Genomic DNA, 26552 nt, shown 5'->3' on the forward strand with positions numbered 1-26552 from the left:
TAGGGCCTGAGGAGGGAGTCTACATAGCCAGACAATCCTGCTGTCAGGGTGCCAATGCCTGAGATGACGGGGCATCCAGGATTTCCAGGTTTATGGATCTTGGGTAGCAGATAGAGTACCCCAGGTCGGGGTTCTAGGGGTGTGTCTGTGCGGATTTGTTCTTGTGCTTTTTCAGGGAGTTTCTTGAGCAAATGGTGTAGTTTCTTTTGGAAACCCTCAGTGGGATCAGAGGGTAATGGCTTGTAGAATGTGGTGTTGGAGAGTTGCCTAGCAGCCTCTTGTTCATATTCCGACCTATTCATGATGACGACAGCACCTCCTTTTTCAGCCTTTTTGACTATGATGTCAGAGTTGATTATGATGTCAGGTTGATTATGATGTCAGGCTGTGGATGGCATTGTGTTCTGCATGGCTGAGGTTATGGGGCAAGTGATGCTGCTTTTCCACAATTTCAGCCCGTGCACGTCGGCGGAAGCATTCTATGTAGAAGTCCAGTCTGTTGTTTCGACCTTCAGGAGGAGTCCACCCAGAATCCTTCTTTTTGTAGTGTTGGTAGGAAGGTCTCTGTGGATTAGTATGTAGTTCAGAAGTGTGTTGGAAATATTCCTTGAGTCGGAGACGTCGAAAATAGGATTCTAGGTCACCACAGAACTGTATCATGTTCATGGGAGTGGAGGGGCAGAAGGAGAGGCCCCGAGATAGGACAGATTCTTCTGCTGCGCTAAGAGTATAGGTGGATAGATTAATAATATTGCTGGGTGGGTTAAGGAAACCATTGCTGTGGCCCCTTGTGGCATGTAGTAGTTTAGATAGTTTAGTTTCCTTTTTCTTTTGTAGAAAAGCAAAGTGTGTGTTGTAAATGGCTTGTCTAGTTTTTGTAAAGTCCAGCCACGAGGAAGTTTGTGTGGAAGGTTGTTTTTTTATGAGAGTATCCAGTTTTGAGAGCTCATTCTTAATCTTTCCCTATTTGCTGTAGAAGATGTTGATCAGGTGGTTCCGCAGGTTCTTTGAGAGCGTGTTTGAACTGTAGCTTGCCTTGTGCTGAACTGTACGAGATGTTTCTCTGAGGAACAATGCCCAGCAGAGACTGATCTGAGTCAAACTGATTTCTTTCATGGTGATCAGTTAGATCAAAAGTTGAGTCCCCCAAAATAAGTGTAAATATAACTGAACCTAGAATTCCTCAGAACTCCTACTCCAATTTCAGAATGCACATAAATCAAAGCTGTGGAAAGGCATGTGGCTGGTGCTGGAATACGTAAAAAAAAATTCCATTTTTCTTCTAAACTCTTTAATAGTTTTATTTAATACGAATGCTTTTTCAGTTATCCCCATTTTATTTTTCTTGCAGTAAGTTTCCTAAACTTTACCAAGCTGCTCTGAATGGCTTTTGTATCCTGCAGCTCATAATCTGATTTGGGCCTTATCTACACTAAATTTTTATGGGAATCTCTCGTTACTGCATTACCACAGGTGGAGCCATGACAGTTATAGCAATGGGGGCACACTAATGCAAACAAGGTACACCAGGCTGCTGACATTTTTACCATTATTGTCCAAAGCTGCTCTGAGCAGGATTAGATGACATGGTGGGTAGCAATGTCAGTGCCTTGTTTACCTGAGTATTCCAAGGAGTGAGGCTGAGACAATGGGAGATTGCCAAAGTGCAGCATAGACACAGCTTGTTTGATTTACAGAGCTGTGCTGCTGATTGGACTCCAAACATTTTCATCCTCACATTAGAATCAAAGGTCAGTATCCCTGTGAATCCTGCAAATGACGCTGATGGTAGCCTGCCAACAGTGGCTGAGAAGCTTGCAAAATTCTGAAGTACTAGTGCATCATCAGCATATGTGAAACTCTTAAAGGTGACAACACAGCCCACTGGGGATTAGGGATGGGCAAACCAGTTTGATTTGAAACTGCCCTAGGCCTTACCCCAGTTAGAATCTATTCCAAGGGTCAAAGTAGTCCATGTGAGAGGTTTCTTCTCTCTCACTGAACACCAACATCTTAATTAATTAAGATAAGCTTTGGTGAAGCATCTACAATTTGGGTCTTATCCAAATCAAACCAGGAACCTTCTGATATTTGCTCAACCCATGAAAATACTCTCTTGACAACCATGGAAAAGGCTTGCAGGGAACAGCTGGGATAATTCCCAGGCATCTGCCAAACAGTACAGTTGGCTCTAGTTTGGTAGATGGAAAGTCTTAGCATGAATCATGCATTTTGTCTTGTTTTTATTGTAAACTGCTTTATTGCTTTTTTTTTTCCAATTGACTATAAAAATGGAAGTGCCTGGTAAGCAAGAGTCTTATCACCTGTTTAATCTCTAAGCAGTGGGGATGGGGGGATAAATAGTGATGCAGGAGTGATGCAAACTGGAAACAGAATTAGAGATATTTTAAAAATCACTCTAAAACTCTGCCTTAACTGTATAGATTAAAATAGAAATACAGTATATAGACTGTATTATAGATGAACTAACATGAGTTTAATCTAAAATTGTATTGTGCTAATGGTATGTATTACAATAAAAATACTGCTATTTTGTTTTTAAGATGGAAGCTATACAAAATGTTTCCTTGTACGTTCTTGCTGTAATATGAAGCTTTTACGTAAGGTGAGTTACTTGTTTGCATGCTGAACTATATTCTCCATCTGTGTATTAAAGTGGCTGATGAAATAAACGATACCGAAGGTGGTAGGAGGCATGCTGCAATAATCATAGGTCAGGAACGTTACAATCTGAGCTGTATTCTGTGTTGGAAGACGGAGTAAAAGTACTGGTTTACACCAGGACACCCTCTGCTGGTTAAGATATTGTGGGAGGTAGCACATGCATGCTCAAATTGTAGCTAAAGGTTGAGGCATAGGGATAAACTATTACAGCTGCATGCACCAGCAGTAATTTGCACAATTGATTGGCAAATGGCAGAGTTATGAAAGCATATGGAAGGCATGCCTGCTAGGTTTGGCACTCAGTCCTACTCTGAGTGGCAGCTGAGATCTCTGGATCTTAATACCTGAGCCTGGCACTCTAATGCATGAGCTAAAAGACCCAGGTCTGCGAGCCAAGGCTGCAGCAGGCTCATCAAGCTTTAGCTGGCCTTGCCACCACTAGTGGGGGACAGAGTGCCACATGGTGCAGGCATGGCTTACATCTATATGTTCATAATGATTATGAGGGGGAAAAATTGGTTCAAGTTATCACTGAGAGTACTGTACGCTCAAACTTTCCATTTCTTTCTTTTGTAAGGGAATCTGAATCTGGCCTTAGAATCCTCCTCTATTCTTTCTAATGGGCTGTGCACTCTCAAAAGAACTGGCTTCTTGGAAAACAAAAACAGGTTTAGCATATGGGTTGTTATAAAAAAGAATTTCTAATGTATAGAACTGAACATAAACCTGTCGCCTAACCCTAACCAGGTACTGGAGAGAATTAATCCCTTCCTATGCCAAGTCATTGTGATCCCCTAAAAGACTTTCAGGCATCTATTAGAACAAGAACAAGCAGAGGTTGTACAAACATTTCCAAGTGCAAAACTTTTTGCATCACAGGAACTGTAACCTTTTAGTCCCAAAGGGACAGTGTTAGGAATGCAGATGGTTCAGCAATGATTCGGGTACATCTTCTCCTCACCAGACACAAGGGTAAACTGATGAGAAATATGAGGCATTGCTTAGCTTAGCTGGCATTTTAAAAGTGAATTGTAGAACACTAGCGAGACAATTCCAGACTACTTTCAGATTGCTGAAAGTGCAGTAGCAAATCTTATTTTGTTAGCGCTATTGTTGTTAACATATTAATCCAGTAATAGAAATGTATTAATGTGCTTAGCCCTTTTCAAGGTATGTTTTCCTTTGGGGGGCTTGGGTGGGGCCAAAGGGGTAACTTTATAAGCACAGCAGCTAGACCGACCTTGCACTATTACTACCTAATGACAGGTTTCAGAGTAACAGCCGTGTTAGTCTGTATTCGCAAAAAGAAAAGGAGTACTTGTGGCACCTTAGAGACTAACCAATTTATTTGAGCATGAGCTTTCGTGAGCTACAGCTCACTTCATCGGATGCATACTGTGGAAACTGCAGATGACATTATATACACAGAGACCATGAAACAGTACCTCCTCCCACCCCACTCTCCTGCTGGTAATAGCTTATCTAAAGTGATCATCAAGTTGGGCCATTTCCAGCACAAATCCAGGTTTTCTCACCCTCCGCCTCCCCCCCACACACAAACTCACTCTCCTGCTGGTAATAGCCCATCCAAAGTGACCACTCTCTTCACAATGTGTATGATAATCAAGGTGGGCCTTAAGGAGAGTGGTCACTTTGGACAGGCTATTACCAGCAGGAGCGTGAGTTTGTGTGTGTGGTTTTTGGAGGGGGGTGAGGGGGTGAGAGAACCTGGATTTGTGCTGGAAATGGCCCACCTTGATTATCATACACATTGTGAAGAGAGTGGTCACTTTGGATGGGCTATTACCAGCAGGAGAGTGAGTGGGGGGTGGGGGGGGCGGAGGGTGAGAAAACCTGGATTTGTGCTGGAAATGGCCCAACTTGATGATCACTTTAGATAAGCTATTACCAGCAGGAGAGTGGGGTGGGAGGAGGTATTGTTTCATGGTCTCTGTGTATATAATGTCATCTGCAGTTTCCACAGTATGCATCCGATGAAGTGAGCTGTAGCTCACGAAAGCTTATGCTCAAATAAATTGGTTAGTCTGTAAGGTGCCACAAGTACTCCTTTTCCTATTACTACCTATTATCTTTCTCTCCTTGTCGGATAATAAGCCAAGTCATTGATCCTACACTTCTGCCTTCAAATGTGCAGGGCACTCAAGCTTTGTGCATACACACACAGCAGTCAAAAAAAAAAAAAAAAAGCTCTCCAACTTTCTGGAATCTGCAGTCAGGCGGTTGCAGGAGCCAGACCGGTTTTTTGCAAGAGAAGACTGCATAAAGCAAAAGGGAACACTGCGTCAGCACTGTACTCAGTGTAAGAGCCTTTTAAGGACGTGCCAGGGGAGTGTGCTTTGGCGTGTTCCCTACAAGCAAATCAGCGTGCTCAGGAGGTGTAACCGAAACGCAACCCATTCGCCTGCTGCCTTCTATAAAGAGAGGCTGTCTTTCTGGCTCTTCAAGTTCAACTTCTGAGTGAAGAAAAGGCTACTGCAGTGGCTGGCAAATCAGCCCTGGGATAAAACAAAAGAAGTATGCAAAGTGCAATCTTCTTTGCTCTTCAGCACGACTGTGGACAAATGGAGAGAACTCCCAGCAGCTGCCAAAACGAGGAGAAGAAAGGAAAGATGAAGAGAACTATGTGAGTGTATATATTTATAGCAGGTTTCGTTTATATAAAGAGCTACCCTTTGCTTTCAGAACAATGATTCAAACTAGGGAGGTTGCATCTCAGTAGGAAAAAAGAGAAACCATTTATACTATTCGTTAAGCTATTTGACAGAGTTGATTTTTTTTAAAAATCACTTTGGGTGCAATATGTGAGCAGTGCAAGAGTGGGTTAATTTATGTATTTGATATCATCAGGAGTTTTTAAAAATGGAGAAATATCTCCACTGCAAAAACCCTGATGTGCAAAAAATCCTGTATTTGCTGAACTGATCATTTGATGAGAAATATAACTCAGTGGTAGCTCAGAAAAAATGTAGATCTTGTGCAGAAATGATTCACTTCAGTTCACGTTTGAGCGGTGAAAATGTAAGCACATTTTTCTCCCATTCTTTGTTCACCGTGCAATTTTACATTGGATTGGTGTCTTCAAATGGCTCTGTCATTTAAACTTTTTTACAGGGTTTGCGCCTTGCCAAAGCAAAACAAAAACACTTGAAAATCTTCCATTATTATGTTTATAATAAATATCCTATTTGCACTATCTGGATAAGACATGATATTTTAAATGTAAGGGACAAAATTATTCTGCAGTTCCCAGTTTCATATAGAGGCTAGTGGAGATGATTTTGTGCCACCGCTGCAGAGTTTAATCTCACCTGTTCCACAGATTGCACCATGTGGCCCTAAACTGGAGTATCTTCCCCACTTGAAAATATATTCTTTTAGATTGGGGAGATCCAGCTTTTGGCTCTTCCAAAAATCAAGCAGGAAGAGATTAAATCTCCAAATCCATATTGATGCACAATTGAAGAGGGTCTTCTAAATATCTGAGCACCAGGAGGCCCCCATCCAATAGTTTTCACTCAGCTAAAACTCCTACTGAGTACAGACAATAGTACTGGGGAAGAACAGAGGTCAGTGTGCTGTGTTCCTCACATATAGAAGCACACCTCTTGTTATGAAATTCACAGATGCCTTAGTTACAATTAGTCACTTTCCAGTCACTGTGGGCTCTCTTGCTCCAGTCAGTGGAAAAACTGCTTTTGACTGAAATAGAAGGATTGGGTCCTATTTTTTTGAAATAGAAAAAAATTTTGAGCTTGCTCCCACAGTTATTAAGCAGGCAAAACTACCAGCAACTTCAAGGTAAATTCTGCATTTTCTTTATATACTGGAGGATCAGTCCCATCTCTGATCAAAACGTGCAAAGCTGGAAGGATAGTTTCAGTTAGCTCATTTTAATGTATTTCCCCCCTCTTCCTCTCTCTCTTCTAGCGTTAAGGATTGGAAAACAAGATTGAGCTACTTCCTGCAAAACTCTTCCACTTTTACAAAAACAAAGTCCAACAAAAAAGGAAAGCAACACACTTACTTCAGGTAACTTAAATATTCAAATTTCACTCAAACGAATCTGAAATATTTAACATGCAAGAAACAGAAATATATGCCGTGCAATCTAACTAATGTTCTCCGTCCTTTTATATAGACCTTCTCCTGAAGAAGCCCAGCTGTGGTCAGAAGCTTTTGATGAACTTCTAGCTAATAAATGTAAGTTAGTCTGAAAAGAGTAACAAATCAATGTAAAAATATAAACGTGTTATGGTCTCGCTGTAGGTTTTTGTAATAGGAAAGGCTACCTCAGAAAAGAATAAGCAATGGTTTTCCATGTACATCAGGATTATAAATTGCCTTTTGAACAACCTCATGCATGCAGCTTGATATTGGTCTCAGACACTTCTATTTTTTAAACAACCCAAAGCCCCACTTCATAAAAAGTATGTTCTTTATCAAAGATTTTTGTGCACTTAGGAATCCACTTCAAGACAAATCCTGGTTCCAGTGCAATTAGATATATACACATTAAGCCACTGTGGACTTGATCCTGCAATAGAGTCTATGAGAGTTGAATCCGCTATAGGTTCTATAGGTTTTACAGCTGCTCTGCAAAGAAAACCACTTAATTGCTGAACAACCCCTCCCTTCCCCCCCCAAAATCAGCGTTTGATAATCAACTTTGAGTCATTCTTTCCATTGCAAATGTCTTCCAGAGATTTATAGCTCTGTCGTAAATATTTACTCCAGTCTAAAGATTAACATACTAGAACTCAGATCTGGAGAGAAACTGTATAATGAGGAGTTTTGTTTTATGGTTGTTGGCGGAGGTTTTGTTTGTTTGTTTTAAACCTAGCAGTATGTTAAAGGAAGTGTGCTGATTTTACATGGTTTTCATTTTTGGCACTTTTTCTTCAAAAATAGCTTCAGTTATTTAAAAAGAGAGTCTGGCAAACTGTAGGAGCCTAAATATATACTTTATATACACAGGCAATTATTTAAAGTGTTCTGACAGCTCTGAAAGAAAGCAGATATATTTTTGGTAGGGGAAAATGCAAGATTTGTGGAATATTTTCAGCTCATACATTTCTCCCTTTTCTTGCTCCCCAGATGGTCTTGCAGCTTTTCGAACTTTTTTGAAATCAGAGTTCTGCGAGGAGAACATCGATTTCTGGCTGGCCTGTGAAGACTTCAAGAAAATCAAGTCACCACAGAAGCGGAGATCCAAGGCTAAAAAGATCTACAATGACTTCATTGAAAAAGAAGCTCCCAAAGAGGTAAAAAGTGGTTTTAAAAAACCCATCACTGCTAGTACTGAGCACTCAATTTAAGCACCACTTCAAGGCTCTCTCTCATCCCCATGTCCACTGTGGGCCCATGTTTTGAAATTTTGTTTCCCAAATGCATTTATGTCCCTGAATGCTAATTATTAACGTCCAAATATTACCTTGATACCATAATGTATTCATCCCAGTTTCCCATGTTGGAAAATTGGGCCAGGAGTGTTTTCACAGAGATTCTGGGTCAGATCCTCAGCCTGGGTACATCAGCAAAAGTCATTAAAGTCTACAGTGTATTTAAAGAGCATCATCATTGACATATGATTGTCATCATTTGAATCTTTTCAGTTGCCCTATAGTGCAATACATTACAGAAAATGTTCCTTATTACAAAACTAGGGATCTGATCTCTAGGGAGGAGGCCTTCAGTAGCTTCATTGGGAGCTTTGTCTGCCTCAAGGCTGCAGTATCAGGGCCTTAGTGTTAATGAAATCTCACTTTTATCTAACTTGTGTATGGTATTTGCTTGAGGTGAACACTCTCAGTAACACATTCCTGCATTCTATTTCAGATAAACATAGACTTTCAAACCAAGAACATGATTGCCCAGAATATCCAAGAAGCTACACAGACTTGCTTCAGTGCTGCACAGAAGAGAGTCTACAGCTTAATGGAGAATAACGCGTACCCACGATTTTTGGAGTCCGAATTCTATCAGGAACTGTGTAAACAGTCACAGATTTCCAGGGAGCCTCAAGAGACATGAACTCGGAAGGGAAGTGGAGAATTCTGTTTCACCTGCTAAGGAAGAAGGCCATGTGTCCTAGCAGCTCCATAACCTGAAAGACTGAAATCCTGAATGTACAGAAGGTTTGCCCAGATGTAGTGGGGAAAAAATGGACAGAAATATAGCCTAAGGTGGTTTAGAGTTGAGTGGTAAATAGTGACGTTAGAAGCCTAGAAGATGGAGCCAGGAAAGCTGCTGGCCAGTGTCCAGGGATGATACATTTTCCATCAGTGAACAGTGCAGAGAGAAGGTATTGCCATGCATTATCATAGCATGGTGTATTGTCAGACTCCTTATGTCACACTGAAAGCGTTGATACTGTAGGTCAGATCAGATCTGACTCTTTTAAAAGTAAACAAGCTGTGAGGCAACACGGTGTAATCAAACATTTCTGGGAATTTGGACAGCTTTGAATAATTGATTGCTTATTTTTTTCCTAAACAACTGGCTGTGTGTTATCACTCACTCACTTCTTAATACTGGTTCCTTCACAGCCGCAAATAGATGCATCAGTCTTCCATGTGACACCAAACACTGTCACTGTATAGTGCAAAGAGATAAAGAGGGATACATAGCATCTTCTGCTTCAAAGAGGTGTAGAGTAGCTAACTACGCTATACAGGGCCAAATTCTGTCAGTGGGGTTTCATGCAGTGAAAGGAAGGGCAGAATCTGGCCCATAGCAAACAGGAGCTGTATAATACTATGTTATGTAGACTAAGGCAGTGTTGAACACTCCCATTTATGCCAGGAATGCCACAAATCCTGTCTTGAGGACAGCAAAACTTCAGGGAAGTTGTCTTTGAATTTTTTTTTTTAAATAAATTATTTTGATACCAGATTTCTCTGAGTATATATTTTTTTGCTTCCTAACAACTTGTCTTGCCTATACTCCATGTATTTTAAAAAAATCTAGCTACACAAGACACTACCTAGCAATGGACAGATAGGCAGGGGAGAGCATATTGGGAATGGGTGCTATTCTACAGCAACCTTTCTGTAACAAGTGGGATCTTAATTTCTAGCACTTGATAAAGCTGTTAGGATAAGAACTGGCAGTGTCCCTAAAACAAAAAAAGGCAGACAGGCATGCAAGCTTGATTAGTGCAAAGAAAAGCCTCCCAAAGTTTGCAAGACCAAGGAAAGCTTAAAAATCAGTGGAAAAATAAAGCACACAAAAGAGAAAGTGATCCTCCTCCTACCAGCCCTAGCTTAAACACTGGTGGGCAATATGCCCCACAAATCAGGCACATATATCACTGGACATGGCCGCAGATCTCACAGGTGGATTTACCAATTAGAAAAGAGCAATCAGTCCGTTTCCATTTTTTAAATGGATCACACACCTTTACTTATTGGGGCTGGAGGAGAAATAGGCAGTAGCATTATTCCTCCATCAGGTCTGATGAGTCTGCACTTCAAAAATTAGTACCCGCATAATAGCAACAGCACAGCTGCAAGTCTGCTACTTCAGACGAGGCCTAAGGGATCTGAGCCCCAGATCATGAAAACCTGGTCAGAGCAGGCTTAAGTGACAGAGGTAAAAACACTGTCAGCCTTGGCTAGGCCAGTGTTTACATTGTTGCTAGCAGCAATACAGCTGTATGATTGTTGTCAGGTGGGTACTAATTTTTCCTAGTATTGACAGAGTAGTCAACAAACAGCAGCAGCTTTGTCGGCAGGAGAGCTCTCCTGCCGACAAAGCACTGTTCACACCGGCGCCTTTTGTGGGTAAAACTTCTGTCATTCGGGGGGAGGGGTGTGTGTGGTTTTTGTTAACATCCCTGAACAAGAAAAGTTTTGCCAATGAAATTGAAATTCCAGTGCAGACAAAGCCTTACATTACGCCTCTGATAAGGGTCTTTCTTCACTAGACAAGCACCCCAGCTAAGCATTGCTAACACTGTTCTTACAACATTTGAGTGTACCCCAGGGTGGCTAAAAATCAATTATTTAAAAAAATAAATTTAAAAGAATTGGATTTTTTTTGTTAGGTTTCTTTCTCAAAAAGCATTTTATCTAAAGATAGCTTTAATTAAGATACATTGTAGCTCAAAGATATCTCATCATGGAATAGGGATTATAAAGTCTAATTCTATAGTATGAGACAATATATTCATGTCATGTTTAAGATAACAAGCTTGTTAACAGCAAAAATATATAGAGGTGAGAAATAACAGACCTCAACCCTATTGTCCCTCTGCAAATGTGTGTACACAGGGTCAATCCTTTACCTCTCTCTACAAGTGCAAAGTTTCAAAAAGTTCAGTGAATAGAAGATTGTTGGGGGGTGGAATGGGTCTGAACAAAGAGAAGAAGTCTGGAGATAAATGTGAGAAGGGAGGGACAGGCAGTAGAACCAAAACTGAAACTGTTCAAGCAGCATATTCCAGAAGTCTTGAGGTCTTTCTGAGTGTAGCCTTCATTGATTTGAGATCTACCATACCATTCTCTCACTAAAAGGGAAAACCTGTAATGCTAGCTGGCCATAAAAGAGACCCAGTTTGGGAATATTTTAATGACGTTCCTCTACCTGTGGGTAAGACAGGCATGCGTGCAAAATGCAAACAGTGCAACAAAGAAATGCAAGGCCTAGTTGCCCGAATGAAACAACATCATGAGAAATGTTCCTTCTCAGGAGGAAGCTGCATTGAAGATGATGAAAGGAACATGTCTGAACATGCAGGATCTTCAGGTTGGTAACAACCAACAAGAATGTACTTTTATGTAGAAATCCATGATTAAATAGAGTCTTCCTGACTAGTGATTTAAATCATGATTTAAATTAATTTGATTTAAATCATGATTTAAATCAATTTGATTTAAATTAAATCCACCCTGGTGTACCCACCCCCACACACACACACACACTCCAACTGCTGCTGTACCAGTCTGCTGTGAGAATCCAACAGTACCTATTCCACAGTTCCCAGAACATCCCCACTGGACAAAGAGCAATGTGGACACTAGTAAAGTATGGCAATACCTAAAGGGCTTTCTGGGAGGTTTCTACTAACATCGCCATATCCCTTGAGAAATAATTGTATTTATTCTTTTGATGCCTAAAAAGTTACGGTGTTGGGAGACACTTGTTCTGCACTCTGGGCAACCTTACAATAATAATAATTACAATTGGTACTTTTATATCCGTATCCAAGGACAACAGATAACTGCTCTGCTCATTCCTTTCACAAGTAGCTGAATAGTTAACTCTCCCTCCTTCCCCAAGCAATGATCCAGCTAGCAAAGAAAGACTCCCACTGCACACAACCTCTTCTCCAAATGCCTAGGAGGAAAAAAAAATGGGCCTTGGAGCATCTGTGACTGTGGTTAGTCGCTCCAGGTGGGGCAGATCAAGTGTGAGCAAGCTCTGGAGTAGAAGGCCCTTGACAGAGAATGCCGTTCTCTCCGCCGTTTACAGATAGTTTACTGCCTAGACTAGCACAACGAGACAGATAACCAGGTCCCAAACTATTCACTTTGAATTCTACTTAAAAACTCATCACCACAAGCAAAATCATAGGGTGCAGCTTAGTGGAGATAATGCAGTGTTCTGCTCCGCAAGCAGATTTACTTACTGAATTCCTGGTGTTGCAGAATTGACTGGCTGTTAAGGGCTGAAAATGGCAGTAGGAGGAATTCTGCAGGGAATGAGACCTTCTAGACTGGGAGAGGTGGTCTTAAAGCCAGACCTGGGAGAGGTGGTCTTAAAGCTGGAGCGCTCTTGAGCTATTGCAACCTTTCCATTATTGCTTTGTTTAGGTGCCTTCTAGCGGGCCTGCATCACATTGAGCACTCATTTTGTGCTAGAAGCATAACCAATGACTGCAGGAATAAAGTGATGCTGGGGATCCAGGTCTTAACTATCTTAAATGAGGGAGAGGAGACCTGTTACTATCCTTATAGCAGAGTTGTGAGGCTTGTGATGAAATCCTGACAATATTTGATCACTCTTATTTTTTAAAAGGTCCAAGTCCTGGAGACAACTGACTTGGTGAGAATCTCAGCTTTTATTTTACAGCTGTGGAGAGCTTGAAAATGTCACTCATAACAGACCCTAAACATTAAAAAACCAGAAGGTAAATAAAAAGCCCCCAAATTTGTTATTTTTAAAGATTCTCATTAATTTTAAGCCAACCTCATGATTTTTTTAAATGTTTGGCGTTGGCAACACTAGAGCTTGCCCTGACATTGGAGCACCAGTCAACCTGTATCAGTAACCAGCTTGTGGGTGCTCGAGCCTAGTGGTTGGGACAGGAGTCAGGAAGCAGAGAGCAGATGCCAGAGCCAAGGGTCACAGAGTCAAGAGCTAAGAGTCAGAGGTCAGCATCAAAACCAGAACCAGAGACAAGATGCCAGAACAAAGTGTTAGAGGCCAGGAATTAGAGCCAAGGGTGAGAACCAGGTTACCTGGAGCAAGGTGAGTCAGACTAGACAGGACTAGGAATGAGTATACACAGGAGCTATCACAACTATGAACAAATGCCTGAAATAGTCATGGACCTACTGCTGCTGCTGGACTTAAGAGCTGCTGCCCTTTCCAACCAACCAGACCGTGTAGCCAATCAGGCAGTCTACTGGAGGCAAGCTGTACGTGTTAAGTTGTCCAAAGACTGGCTCTGCTACCGGCCATGCTTCCTGACAGCGTGGTTCAGAGTTCTGCTTGCTATTGACAAGAGAGTGTTTATACATCTTGGTGATGGAAAGTCTATGGTCTTGAGGTGTATCCGGTGTCCTGCAGAAGAGTATAGTCACAGCTCTAAATATCCCTGAGATAACTAAAAGGGTTTGATTCCAGGTAGAGAGTCGTGTTTCCAATGTGGGCAGGTATCCATTAATGGTGGCTGTGATTTTAAAAACAGAGGGATTTAGCCAAACATCTTCCATTTATGTGGGTAGATCCTGTGCCTGACTTTGAAAATCTCAATTAACACTCATATGTCCATTCTGTATGCACCACAGATGTGAATTGAAAAGGTTGTGACTCCATTGTGACCCCTGGAACAATTTCTGGAAATTTAAATTGGCTAAAAAGGAGGCAAAAAAGAATTCAAATTCAAAAAAGAATTACACATTTTCAGAACTCTAACTTGTGCGAGAGAAGACAAATAGTAGTCTCTGCTCCACACCCCAGGCATTAATGGAGTCTCTATCCCCACAGGGAGACCCCGCTTAGTCACTGCTCCTTGTCTTATGAAACCTTACCCTGATTACAACAGCAGGGACAGGTTTAAGTATGGAGCTAGACAACAATAGTAGTTTAAATTAGAATAGTTTGCTGCACAGTATGAACACACCATCCACAAAGCACTCAACTAAACACCCAGCATGCCCTGAACTCCATGTAAAACCCGGGAAAGACTGTCAGGGGACAATTCCTCCTGTGGTTCGTGTAAGTCCTGGTCAGAACTCTGGAGGGGACATTACACAGTTAAACAGCAATACTTATTCCCAACCACAACCAAAGAAGGAGGCCACGCCACTTGGCAAATAAACTTACATCAAGTGTTTTTCCTAAATATATTTATACTTAGCTGTTGAAAAATATATTGAGTATATTAACAAGCACATTGTTTCACTCATGCCATTTGAAATTATGGGGCAATGATGGCTTTATAAAAGAGCTTCTAGAGGTGCGGGAATCTACAGACATCCTCCATTCGGACATTTAAAAAAAAAAAAACCTATCCCTTGAGTGTAATGTAAAATAAATAAATACATAAATAAATAAATCACCCTTCAGAAGTATTTTTATAACCTTCAGGATAAGCCATTTCTGGCAAGAGTGACAGTACCAGAGGGGGAGCAAATTCCATCAGAGAAACCCATCCCAACCTTATCTTCATTTTGGTGGCAGAAAGTTAACAAGGGTTTCCTCTGAGTCTCCTCCAGCACGTTACTTCTTGGCTCCTCATGGGTGCACATGAACGGCGTGCACGCATGAACAAATGTGTAGTGACCTAATTCTAGAGATTACCATGCCAACAGAATGGGCCCCTCTATTCTTGACCTTGGAGAAACTGGAAATTTTTAGGAGGCTCTGTGGAAAAATTTGTGGCCAATATTTTTTAGAAACATGTAATAAAAAGTGACGTTCATGCAGTTTTGTAGATTCACTCTTCAACACTATCCCTGAGCTCCCTAAAATGGGAGATGATGGTTGACCAGAATCCAAACCTGAGGGCAGATAGCGCTACGCTCTTTCTCTAGTTATGACTTTAAAATGAGGCTCCTTTGAACTGGTAGACAATTTTTCCTGAATATAATAATTAAGATCAGAGTTTCCATAAGCTACAAAGTACACATGGGCAACAATTATATGATGGTCCCTTAAAAGTATTCCTGTTCAAGATAAATACTTCTGTCAATTAGCTTATCTTTCCAAGCTAGCTCTCTGGCTTCGTATTTTAACTGAATATTTTGCTGCATTTCTGCACTACAGATTTAAAACAGACCAAAGTTATGTGGATTCTTGGATCTGATCCTAACTTCAGGCTTTCAGAGGACCCAAAGTTAATCTAATATTTATAGGGCTTGGAAAGTCAACTGACCTATATGGAAAATGCACTTACGAGTGGAGCTGGGTGTTTATTTAGCTGGTGTGTTTCTTAGACATCCACAGACGTCAAAGGAAAATCAAAATAATGAAAAGAAAGGACATGCAAGAAAGGGGGGCTAAAGAGGGAGGCAAGGAACTGTACCGCATGCTTGCTTTAAAATAGCTCTGAGGCAGGCAAGGATTAACCCTTTCAGTGGCACTGGGCTGACATGAGGAGTGTCGCAACTTGGCCCTCTGCACCTAAAAGCAGGAATTAAGAAGCTTGTGCTCCCACACCATGCAGGCGTGGTGCAAACTGACAAAACTACATGCACAGATTGTGTCAGACACAGGCCTCATCCATTGGAGAGGCTCCCTTTGACTCCAGTGTGATTTGGATCAGGCCCAAGGCATGCAGGAAGTATCCATTGGGTCCTAGGGTAACTCATGACTGAATATAATCAAAAGTTTTCTGACCAAGCATTTGCATATCTTTTTTATTTACTAAGGGCCTAGTCCAGTCCTGTTGAAGTCAACAACTCCCATTCACTTCAAGGGGCTTTGGCACAGATCTTAGATGTTGCTGCTCATGTTGTCCTGGGCTGTAGCCTATGTGGCTTATTGATTCAGGACTCGTCTTTTCTTCAGTTGCACTTGATTCCATCCCCCATCAGCAGTAATTTTGCTTTTACAAGTCATTGGATTTAGGAAAGGACATTACCATCTTCAAATGCAACAACTGTGGTAGCATGTAGTTGACCCTGTTGCAATGTATTCTTGACCTTAGAGGTGTAAGTATTGGATAAAGAATGGAATTTAAGTGGGTCATGGTGGAAAGTTGAGAAAAATAACACATGTGAACTTGAAGTTCAAATGAAGATAGTAAGGATAGCACCAGCTTTACAGAGCTCACAATGGATGATTTACTTTACATGATCAAATCACCCATTGGCTCTCATGCTTTCATCATGTCCCAGGTGTCAGTCTGGTTCCACATAGGTGGACTGAACCACTATTGTATCCCCTTGCAAGTTTCTTCAGCTCCTCTTTTTGTCCCGTAGAGAAAACTAAATTGCCTGCAATGGGGCTCTGCAAAGGTCGAGGGCTAGGCTATCCCAGCTAAAAGGTACCAATGTTGTCCTCACCGTCATGCAAAAATGCTTATGTGGGGAACTCAGACTTGCAGATTGGGAACAAACCTATAATTTGGAAGAATTGGCTGAGCAGGGATATCATATAGGTTTCCCAATTGGTCAATGCTGAGGACTTTGTCCGTTTTCTAACACTAAAGCAGTGCTATGATCTGACCCTTCAGCAGAGTGGAAGTATTTACAGCTAAGACACTTGCTAACATATTATTTGGCCTACACAGCCTAAGATTTCCAGAACTACTGTGAACTTTTAGAAATAATTCAAACTCCCCATGCCCATGTCAACTATGTATACTTTGTTAATGGCAGGGAACTCTGTTAATCTGGAGTTCTTTGTGAAAGTATGGGAAGGGGATTTATCACAGCCCATAAAAATCCCCAATGGCAGAGCATATTACATAATGTTAAAACTTCCACTGTGAATCTCAGGCTATGCTTGATGTAACAAAGATTTTATTCAAAATGTTCTGGATGCCACAGGGCTAGCCTTGTCCTCTGACATTTGATGGCACTCTATTAAAGAAGAAAGGAGCAGGATGCATATATTATGGGACTGTCCAACAGTCAGGCAGCAGTGGAAAGAGGTGGACACAAGAGTTAAAATAAATGATTTACTTCAGAAGCCAAAAAACTCTGCTAAAAATTATATCCTAGGATATTTATCTGCTAAGCTGGGTTTAAATCCACACACAAAAAGACTTTTGTTCTTGAGGGCTACAATGACCACCAAGTTCATGATGAGCTAATGCCCACCACAGATCAGTGGTATTCAGACCTGTTTGAGTTAGCAGCTAAAAAAAGAATACTGTCATGCTGTAGAGATTAGTTATATGAATTTGAAGTTACTTGAACCCTTTTTCTAGATATGCTTGGATCAAAAAAAATGTAGAGAGGAACAACAGACCTCCATTCTACCTAACCATACCTTCCCTTTTCCCGCCCTTCCATCACCTCCTTCCATCTTCTCCATATTCTCATATGTCTTCTATTATATTATTGTAGCGCCACCCAAATGTGTTGTGTCTGTGTAGTATTGTCTTGTATTTGGGCAGCTCTGACAAGTTGTAAAATTGACGAACTCTGTTGGAGATCTGTGAAGTTTGTGGTATTCATGTCCTGAGTCCAAAAGTTGGTTAATCAGATTAACTGAACATCTCAGAAAGGTTGCTTTTTCCTTTGGTGTAGTTTCCATTCCTATGTGAATTTTAGGTGTTCATGAAAGTAATAGGCTAATGGCAATGATTAGAATCAAACACAGCACCAGCCACTGCTAAACAACCTTCCCCAGATGCCTCTGCTAATATACCTAACTTGCAGCATTCCCTCCTTTTTTAGTCCTGGATTCCTCCTAGTCAAAAACCTGACATGTTGTTCTGGCTTTGTGCATGATGAATTTTCAGTAGGGAGTTAAACAAGGCCTCTGATCACCCACCTCAGTGTCTCTAGTAACTTGAGATGAGAACTGAACCCACATCCCAAGGGAGAAAAAAGTTTAGGGTAACAGATACTTTTGTCAAAAACTCAATACACTAATAACTTAGTTGACAAACAGCATTTTAGCTGTATAATAATACTTTGCACTTCTATAGGGCCCTCCAACCAACAATCACAAAGTGCTTCTCCTACATTAATAGATTAACTGTCACTGTCTCTCTGTGAGGTATTACTAGCCCCATGAAACAGATGGGGAAACTAAGGCACTGACAGGTTAAGTGACTTGCTCAAGGTAGCACAGCAAATTTGGGATCTGATCCAAAGCCCACAAAGTCAATGAAAAGACTCCCATTGACTTCAGTGGGCTTTGGATCAGGCCCTTAAACAGAAGCCCTGGGTTCTGTTCCCAGCTCTGTAAATTGTTTAGAAGAGAACTGTCCTTTCAAAACCTTTAAAATAGAAGACCCAGTCAAGCAACAAATTCATTTCAGACAGTCATGGCTCAGGGAAAAGGAATAACATGTTAAGAATAAGAAAGTTGTCAAATTGTTTATGAAAATACAGATCCTTCACTTTTGCCAGTGAGCACTTTCCCTGACCCAGGTACCTGATACAGTACATTTCTGTCTGGCAAATGTCCATACCCTTGATTTTTAGCTCAAGTAAACACCAAATACTATTTATTTATTTTTTTTAAAAAGATCAGGCAAATTTGCAGGCAAACACCAATTGCACAATCCTCTTGTCCTGGGCCTAGTCCAGAGAGCAAAAATAGGAAGAACACTTGATATTGCAGAACAAAAAATATCTGATAAGTAAAAAACATAAATATTATTTTACATCATGTTCCTGACCAAATACAGCAGATCTATGAACTACACAAGATATTTTCTGTCCTGTACTTTAGGATTTTTCTGGAAACTTGTGTGTTAAGAGCTTTCATACCATGCAATACTTAAAATTTAAAATGAGGAAACAAGAAAAAGTACCTATTGTTTTTTAGGCATTTATTGTTTGTGCTGGGTTCACAGCCCTGGATAGTGAGCCTCTGTATTTATCTATAGAACAGGTGCAACATGGATAGTGGTAGTGAAAACTTCCCCACATTCTCTTAAGTATTTAAAGTGCCCACTGCAGCAGTATTTCCGCAGTTTCAACATCACTTGAGGGACCAGTGCTGGTGGTGCTTCTGCTGAGCTTGCCAACAAGGTGGCGGATTGTGATGATGATTTGTAAATATGATATCAGCATCTGCATATTAGGAATAGGGTTGACACCGTGCTCCTTTGCACATAGGCAATGAATAGCCACCAGAGAGAAAAACAGTTTGGCTGTCAACAGTTCTGGGTGCCTTAATACTACAAAAGGAGACTAACAAACTGAAGAAACTTCAGAGGAGAAAAGGCAGAAATGTTAAAGGACCGGAGAGAATGACCTTTCAGGAAAGATTCAAAGAACTTGAAGATGATACAAAACTACTAAAGATAGTTAAGTCCCAGGCAGACTGTGAAGAGCTACAAAAGGATCTCTCAAAACCTGGTGACTGGGCAACAAAATGGCAGATGAAATTCAGTGTTGAAAAATGCAAAGAAATGCACACTGGAAAACATAATCCCAACTACACATATACAATGATGAGGTCTAAATTAGCTGTTACCACTCAAGAAAGATCTTGGAGTCATTGTGGATAGTTCTCTGAAAACATACACTCAATGTGCAGCGGCATTCAGAAAAGTGAACTGAATGTTGGGAATCACTAAGAAAGGGATAGATAATAAGACAGAAAATATCATAATGCCTCTATGTAACTCCATGGTATGCCCACATCTTGAATACTATGTGCAGATGTGGTCACCCCATCTCAAAAAGGATATACTGGAATTGGAAAAGGTTCAGAAAAGGGTAACAAAAATTATTAGGGGTATGGAACGGCTGCCATATGAGGAATGATTAGTAAGACTGGGACTTTTCAGCCTGGAAAAGAGACTACTAAGGGGGGATATGATAGAGGTCTATAAAATCATGACTGGTGCGGAGAAAGTAAATAAGGAAGTATTATTTACTCCTTCTCATAACACAAAATCTTGGGGCCAGCAAATGAAATTTAATAGGCAGCAGGTTTAAAACAAACAAAAGGAAGTATTTTTTCACACAACACATAGTCAACCTGTGGAACTCTTTGCCAGTGGATATTTTGAAGGCCAAGACTATAACAGGGTTCAAAAAAGAACTAGATAAATTCATGGAGGATAGGTCCATCAATGGCTATGAGCCAAAAGCTGGGAATGGGTGACAGGGGATCTTGATGATTACGTGGTCTGTTCATTCTCTTGGGCACCTGGCATTGGCCACTGTTGGAAGACAGGATACGAGGCTAGATGGACCTCTGGCCTGACCCAGTATGGCCGTTCTTATGTTCTTAACTAAATTCAGATCATCACCTGGTATACACTGGCATAGCAAAATTGAATATCGCCATACCAATTTACACCATCTGGGAATCTAAAATTTGTGCAGCTTAGGTAACAGACAATGAAGGGTGGGATCATTATTATTATTATTATTATTATTTGTATTGCATGGACCAAGACCATGTTGGGCTAGGTGCTGTACAAGAACAGAACAAAAAGAAGGTCTCTGCCCAAAGAGCTTATAATGTAATTATTTAGTAGTAATAATTGTAAAAGTATTTGAAGAGGCCATATATTAGGGATGGAGATGCCTATAGCTAGGGGCAATGGTATAAACTGGACAAAAAAGAAAAAAAAGATGCTGAACAGGAAAATCTCTTTCTGTGAATGAAATTTGTTAGACTGGGAAATAGCTTCCCAGGAAAAGTAGGGGAAGCCCCATTACCTAGGACAGTTAAAACTAGACTAGTCAAAGTATATGGGGAACAATCATGCATAGGTAAAGGGAACAGACTAGATGTATAACAATTATGTATTGGAATCATATTAATCAGAGATGACGTAGGGTTTCAACCGGCAACCTAGAAATGAAAGACTCATGTCCTATTACCACATAAAGCAACATTAAAAAATTATAATTAAATATAAGCTGCGGAAAAAAAAAGATCTGTGAACCAAGATTTTTTCCATTAGCCAATAGGAAATGACTAATCATGACTCAGATCGTAAACCAAGTAGTAACACAACTTGCAATAACAGCTGAAGGCTCTCACAGACTCCTCAGAGGAAATATGTTCTCTAGATTGTGCAGAAGTGACAAGAGCCTTAGAATGTCATTTAGATAAGATGAGGGTTTGGCCAGTTGCTAGCAGTGTCAGGAGGAGGAGTTGGGAGGGAATCCAAGTGCAGATAAAAACAAGGTGAACAAGGATATGACTGTTGCCCAGGGCAACGTGGGATGAATAGTTGGCACAAAGCTTTTGGGCTGTGTGCACAAGAGTAGGGTGGATTAAGTGTCTCTGATGAAGCACTGGGTGCAGCAAATTGTTTGATAGCAGATTAGCAGAAGAAAGGAAAGATCCCTGAAGCGAAACTTGTTCAGGGCCTGCTCTTGACTGTACCAGCACAAAGCAATCCTAGAACAGGGATGCAATCCACCTGCAACCCCCACGTGACCGGTGAGTCCAGAACTGTCCAGACTACTTAAAAACTGAGGCGCACAAGCCCAAGACAGGGCGAGTGCAGCCTGGCTAGGAAATGTGCTGAATCAGCAGAAGCCATGTTTCCTGGGGAACTTCTGCCAGGAGGACACCAATAAGTGACAGCCAGCTTTAAACCCGTCTTCCTCCACAGCAGAATCCACTCACTCTACATGCATTCCCTTAAGATGAATCCCTTTCCACCAGTGCAACTGCCCCCACTGACTCAGAAAGTGCAGTTTGTGCCTGTGGGACTGATCCTGGCCCGGGGACTGTTTTCTAGAATAAGTCACTTGCTTGTGTAGGTCACATAACTGCAGACATGAAGACAGGGTTATGTTAATAGCCTTTCCCCCAAAACAGACCTATCTGAATGTTTTTAAATCTTAATAAGCCATTAACATGAAGTCTCTTCCTAATAGGTCTCAGCATGAAAGGTCTTGAGAAACATCACCAGCTGGACAACAGCTGTTTGGATGCATCCTTCAAAATCCACTTTTATCAGGCTGTGGCTGATAACACACAGTATTACAGTGTACGGACCGGAAATGTGCACTTCACACACTTTAAATTTCCTCTGCTCCTTATGGGAGCAGAGGTAACACAACGGCTTACAGTACCTTTTGATCAGCTGCCTTTATAACCAGCCTTGCATTCTGGAGCACCTTGAGTTAGAAAAATAGGATTCAAAGATACCATAAAAAGAGGCAAAAATCATGATGAAAAGTTATTATAATTATGGTGACTTGCATTTCTATAATAATCCCAAAGTGCTATTTAAGACCAAGATTTTTTGATCTCTACTCTGCTTCCTGTAAATCAAACTCTTGACAGAGTAAAAAACCTTGGCAGCAGGTGGACTCACAAAAACTATTTTAGCTGCTGGGGATTTCTTCTGTAACAAGTTGGGCTGCAACATAACTTGGATACTTGCTTCACAAGGCTTGATTGTATGGTAACTTCTTGTGGGTGGCTACACTATGAAAAGAGAGCTGTGTTTGGAAATGGTTTCACTAAAGGATTGAAAGGTGGCTCCTATTTAAACCAGCTGTGAACTTTGGTCACTGCTTGAGAAGCACCAAACCTTGTTCAAAGCCATCTTCACAAGTTTGTGGATCATGCTTTTTTGAAAATGGTTCTGAATATAGTTTTGCCCTCTTCCTAACAGCAGCTGGAACAGGTTCAGTTTGGACCATGTTTTGAAACAGTTTTCAAACAGCTCACTTTCTGGTGTAGACATGGTCAGATATGTAAGGAAGGCTGAACTAACCGACCTGAAGGATCAAAAACTTTGGCATCAGTCATACTTTCTTCTTTAGTCTCCTGCTTCCTAAAACTCTGCTTCACCTTTCCTCTCTAGCATATCATAAGTGTGTTTGTAATGAATGATATCATCTCTAAGAGTCACACCAGCAAAGTGTGACCACTCCTTCCTAATCAATCAATCCAGAAAGGTTACATAATAAGAAATTGTTTACTCAGCCATCAGGATACTTTGTTTGAAATGTTCAAGGCCTGCAGGAGCAACACTATATTTGCAAGTGCTAGATACGCCCACAGAAAGTGTGATCATTAAGGTGCACAAACAGGGAAGGAATTCTGCAGTGAGATGAAACTAGTAATTAAAGAACAAAAAATAGCTAGCTGGTTTAACACAGTTAGTGGTTTGGCATTACAGCTCACAGTGACGGTTTACTGAAGCGCAGCACTCCCACATACCTTAATGGGAGCTCTACATGTTCACACGTAGATCTGAGGTTAGAATGTGATCCTAAAATAAGGCTGTATCTACACTGGTAATTTGCCCTAATTTCAACCACCAACATAACTGCACCAGTGTGATCCCTTAGATCATTCTACTTTAGGAATACCATATAATGGGGACTATACAGGCAAAGCACTCCCAGCATAGATGCAGCTTATACTGCCAAAGCTGTGCTTTTACAGGTATGGCTTATTCCACCACACCTAAATAAATTAAGGTATACTGGCAAAAATGCAGTTCTGTATTAGGGCTTCTACCAGCACATCTATGTCAGTCGTACCTCTTCACACCCCTGACCACTAAAGCTATGCCAGCAGAAGCCTAACATAGACAAGGCCTTGGTGTAGTCTTGACAGGCAAAGCTGCTATGTGCCAGGATTTGCACAGCGTCGTTTCCCCCACTTTCAGAGAAAGTTAAATTGTACCAAAGTGCACATTATAGCTTTCTAAGTTTTACCCCCATCTACCTAGCGGTTTGGACAGCTGCAGCTACAACCAGAGTCTGTTCACCAGTGGCTGAAATCACGAGAGCAGAAAAGGCCTATGTTAAAAGCTACCTGTCAGTTGAGAGGTACAAAACCTAGCAAAAACATGGAGAATGCTACTTATAATAAATAAAATAAAAATCCATAACCATATTTCTAAGTAACGTATCAGGCTAAATACATCCCTGCTGCAAATCCACTGCCTGCAATCAAGTTACAATATAAAAAAAAAAAATTGTTGTTATCTATCACTTTTGAACACCACCAAACGGTAAAATTTTCTGAAGAGAACTGGGGCCAGTCCAGCATGTTCAGACATTTAGTGTATATAATATAGAAGTTTAGTTTTAACTTAGCACATCACCTATCTTATCTTACTGAGCAATTGTTATAGGACATTCATCTTCCTCCTGACCGTCATTTATAACATGCTCTGCCCTGGAATAGACAAATGACTTGTGGAGAATATAAGTGAACCCTAATAGTAACCGAGGCAGATCTAAGCTCTGTTATCAGGCAGTTACCAAAGTTATATTTTGACTAGGGGAAAACAAACTGATTCAGTTTAAAGAAAGAACTGATCTGAACTTTTACCCAAAGCTCAAGCCCAACCCAAACCTTTGTTGAGGTTCAAAAAAATATTTACTTAGGTCTCTGGTTTGTTGCTTCGGACAGGTGTATGTATTTTAATTCTCACACACCTTCTGGTTTAATCTGGGAGTGGAAAGCTGGCTTTATGAGATGTATTAGTTATTATTCCAACTGGGATGAAGAAAAAGTATCAAAATCTCACCAGAATTACATATCTGAGTCTGTTGGATCTGTAGAAATATCACAAGTTCAGAGAGTTGGATGTTTATCTGCACCAACCCACTTAACTGTTATTTATTATTTATATACTTTGAATTAGTCCTTATTCAACCACGGTTTTCCGGCAGTTGGCACAGCTTTACAACTTAAAGTCCCAAAAAAGCCATAATTTGCACTGGTCAAGCTAAACTCAGGCAGGAATAAATATGCTCAACAAGTGAAAAATCACATTTTCCATGTCTCCACTGGGGGTTTTCAGCTACTCTAGTGGCAGATCATCAGAGGCTGAATCTCAAGTACAGACAAGGCCATACAGCTGTGCCAAAAGTATGTTGGATGACACACACAAAAATAGGAGTTCCCTGCTCCAAGAAACTCAGTCTCTGAAGTAAAACGTTTACTCATTAGACAGGTTTCAGAGGAGCAGCCGTGTTAGTCTGTATTCGCAAAAAGAAAAGGAGTACTTGTGGCACCTTAGAGACTAACCAATTTATTTGAGCATAAGCTTTCGTGAGCTACAGCTCACTTCATCGGATGCATTCAGTGGAAAATACAGTGAGGAGATTTATATACACACAGAACATGAAAAAATCGGTGTTTATCATGCACACTGTAAGGAGAGGTTTCAGAGTAACAGCCGTGTTAGTCTGTATTCGCAAAAAGAAAAGGAGTACTAATTGGTTAGTCTCTACGGTGCCACAAGTACTCCTTTTCTTTTTACTGTAAGGAGAGTGATCACTTAAGATGAGCTATTACCAGCAGGAGAGTGGGGGGCGGGGGGGGGGAGAAAACCCTTTGTAGTGATAATCAAGGTGGGCCATTTCCAGCAGTTAACAAGAACGTGGGAGTGGTTGAGTCATTACACAAAGTAAAACTATTTCCCCTTGTTTATCCCCCCCCCCCCCCCACTGTTCTTCAGACGTTCTTGTTAACTGCTGGAAATGGCCCACCTTGATTATCACTACACAAAGAAAAGCTCAGGAAAGCTTATGCTCAAATAAATTGGTTAGTCTCTAAGGTGCCACAAGTACTCCTTTTCTTTTTGCAAATACAGACTAACACGGCTGTTACTCTGAAACCTATCACTACAAAGGGTTTTATTCCCCCCCCCCCCACTCTCCTGCTGGTAATAGCTCATCTTAAGTGATCACTCTCCTTACAGTGTGTATCATAAACACCCATTTTTTCATGTTCTGTATGTATATAAATCTCCCCACTGTATTTTCCACTGAATGCATCCGATGAAGTGAGCTGTAGCTCACGAAAGCTTCTGCTTAGATAAATTGGTTAGTCTCTAAGGTGCCACAAGTACTCCTTTTCTTTTTACTCATTAGAGTTCATGCATCAGTAACTCTGAGATACTCATGAGAACAGGTTTTACATTTGAAACAGCTTTGAGATTTAATTTCTCTGTTTTGTTGAATTGTCATCCACTACTACAGCAGGTGTTGCCAGCTCTATAATACTGGCCTGGCTTTTCTTTCATTAATCCTGTTGTAGTGGCCGTATGCATATGAATGCATATGAATTTTGTTACTAGTCTGGGAGTTTTACTTTCTGGGGAATCTTATGCTCCCAGTCCAAGCATCCATGAAGGGTCCAGCTGTTAGGGAAACAGCTGTGCATGGTTCAGTGCCACCTTTGGTAGCACAGTGATCCCGACTTCTAGAATTATGGGCCAGATCCTCAAAAGTGCTGGAACTCCCCTTGAATTTCCCACTTCCCAACGTTTAGCCTTATTTTTGCTTATTTTAACAAGCTAAATTGTTACTGCTCCAGGCTTATTGCTGGTTAACAGCTGAAATAAGCCACAACATGATGTGCATTACTATCAATCAATCATCCCTGAATTAAGTTAATTTCCCTTTCAGACTGCTTGGAATACATACTTGTGGATATTCCTCCTTTCGGTACCCCTGACACTGCCTTCAAAAATTCTAAATTTGATAACCCAGAGTTCTGCTGCTATCACAGTTGGACTCTGCAGTTGGAGACAGGGGACG

At 40.9% G+C, this 26552-nt stretch overlaps 1 protein-coding gene and 2 long non-coding RNA genes across 3 annotated transcripts; 2 read left to right on the forward strand and 1 right to left on the reverse strand.

The window, feature by feature from the left end:
• Nucleotides 1–895: 895 nt before the first annotated feature.
• Nucleotides 896–25059, forward strand: LOC122461416. The gene is made up of 3 exons (XR_006283284.1): nucleotides 896–1017; nucleotides 10375–10378; nucleotides 25049–25059. It is a non-coding gene; the product is annotated as an uncharacterized LOC122461416 (long non-coding RNA).
• On the reverse strand, nucleotides 946–23760 carry LOC122461415. Its single transcript, XR_006283283.1, has 4 exons — nucleotides 23751–23760; nucleotides 6222–6225; nucleotides 1371–1377; nucleotides 946–1024 (listed from the first exon to the last, which is right to left on the reverse strand). It is a non-coding gene; the product is annotated as an uncharacterized LOC122461415 (long non-coding RNA).
• On the forward strand, nucleotides 4999–9597 carry RGS2 (regulator of G protein signaling 2). The gene is made up of 5 exons (XM_007062989.4): nucleotides 4999–5329; nucleotides 6634–6735; nucleotides 6845–6906; nucleotides 7801–7967; nucleotides 8542–9597. Exons 1-5 carry the CDS (start codon nucleotides 5223–5225, stop codon nucleotides 8734–8736), a joined length of 633 nt encoding a protein of 210 aa, XP_007063051.2. The 5' UTR covers nucleotides 4999–5222; the 3' UTR covers nucleotides 8737–9597.
• Nucleotides 25060–26552: the final 1493 nt, after the last annotated feature.

The sequence above is a fragment of the Chelonia mydas genome, chromosome 8 (genome assembly GCF_015237465.2).
Source record: "Chelonia mydas isolate rCheMyd1 chromosome 8, rCheMyd1.pri.v2, whole genome shotgun sequence".
Lineage (NCBI taxonomy): Eukaryota > Metazoa > Chordata > Testudines > Cheloniidae > Chelonia > Chelonia mydas.

Bases quoted from the DNA above. Each gene is read 5' to 3' on its own strand.
- RGS2 (XM_007062989.4), top strand. From the start codon at position 5,223: ATGCAAAGTGCAATCTTCTTTGCTCTTCAGCACGACTGTGGACAAATG. The intron at 6,736-6,844 runs GTAACTTAAATA...CCTTTTATATAG, and splicing joins AAGCAACACACTTACTTCAG to ACCTTCTCCTGAAGAAGCCC. The intron at 7,968-8,541 runs GTAAAAAGTGGT...ATTCTATTTCAG, and splicing joins AAAAAGAAGCTCCCAAAGAG to ATAAACATAGACTTTCAAAC.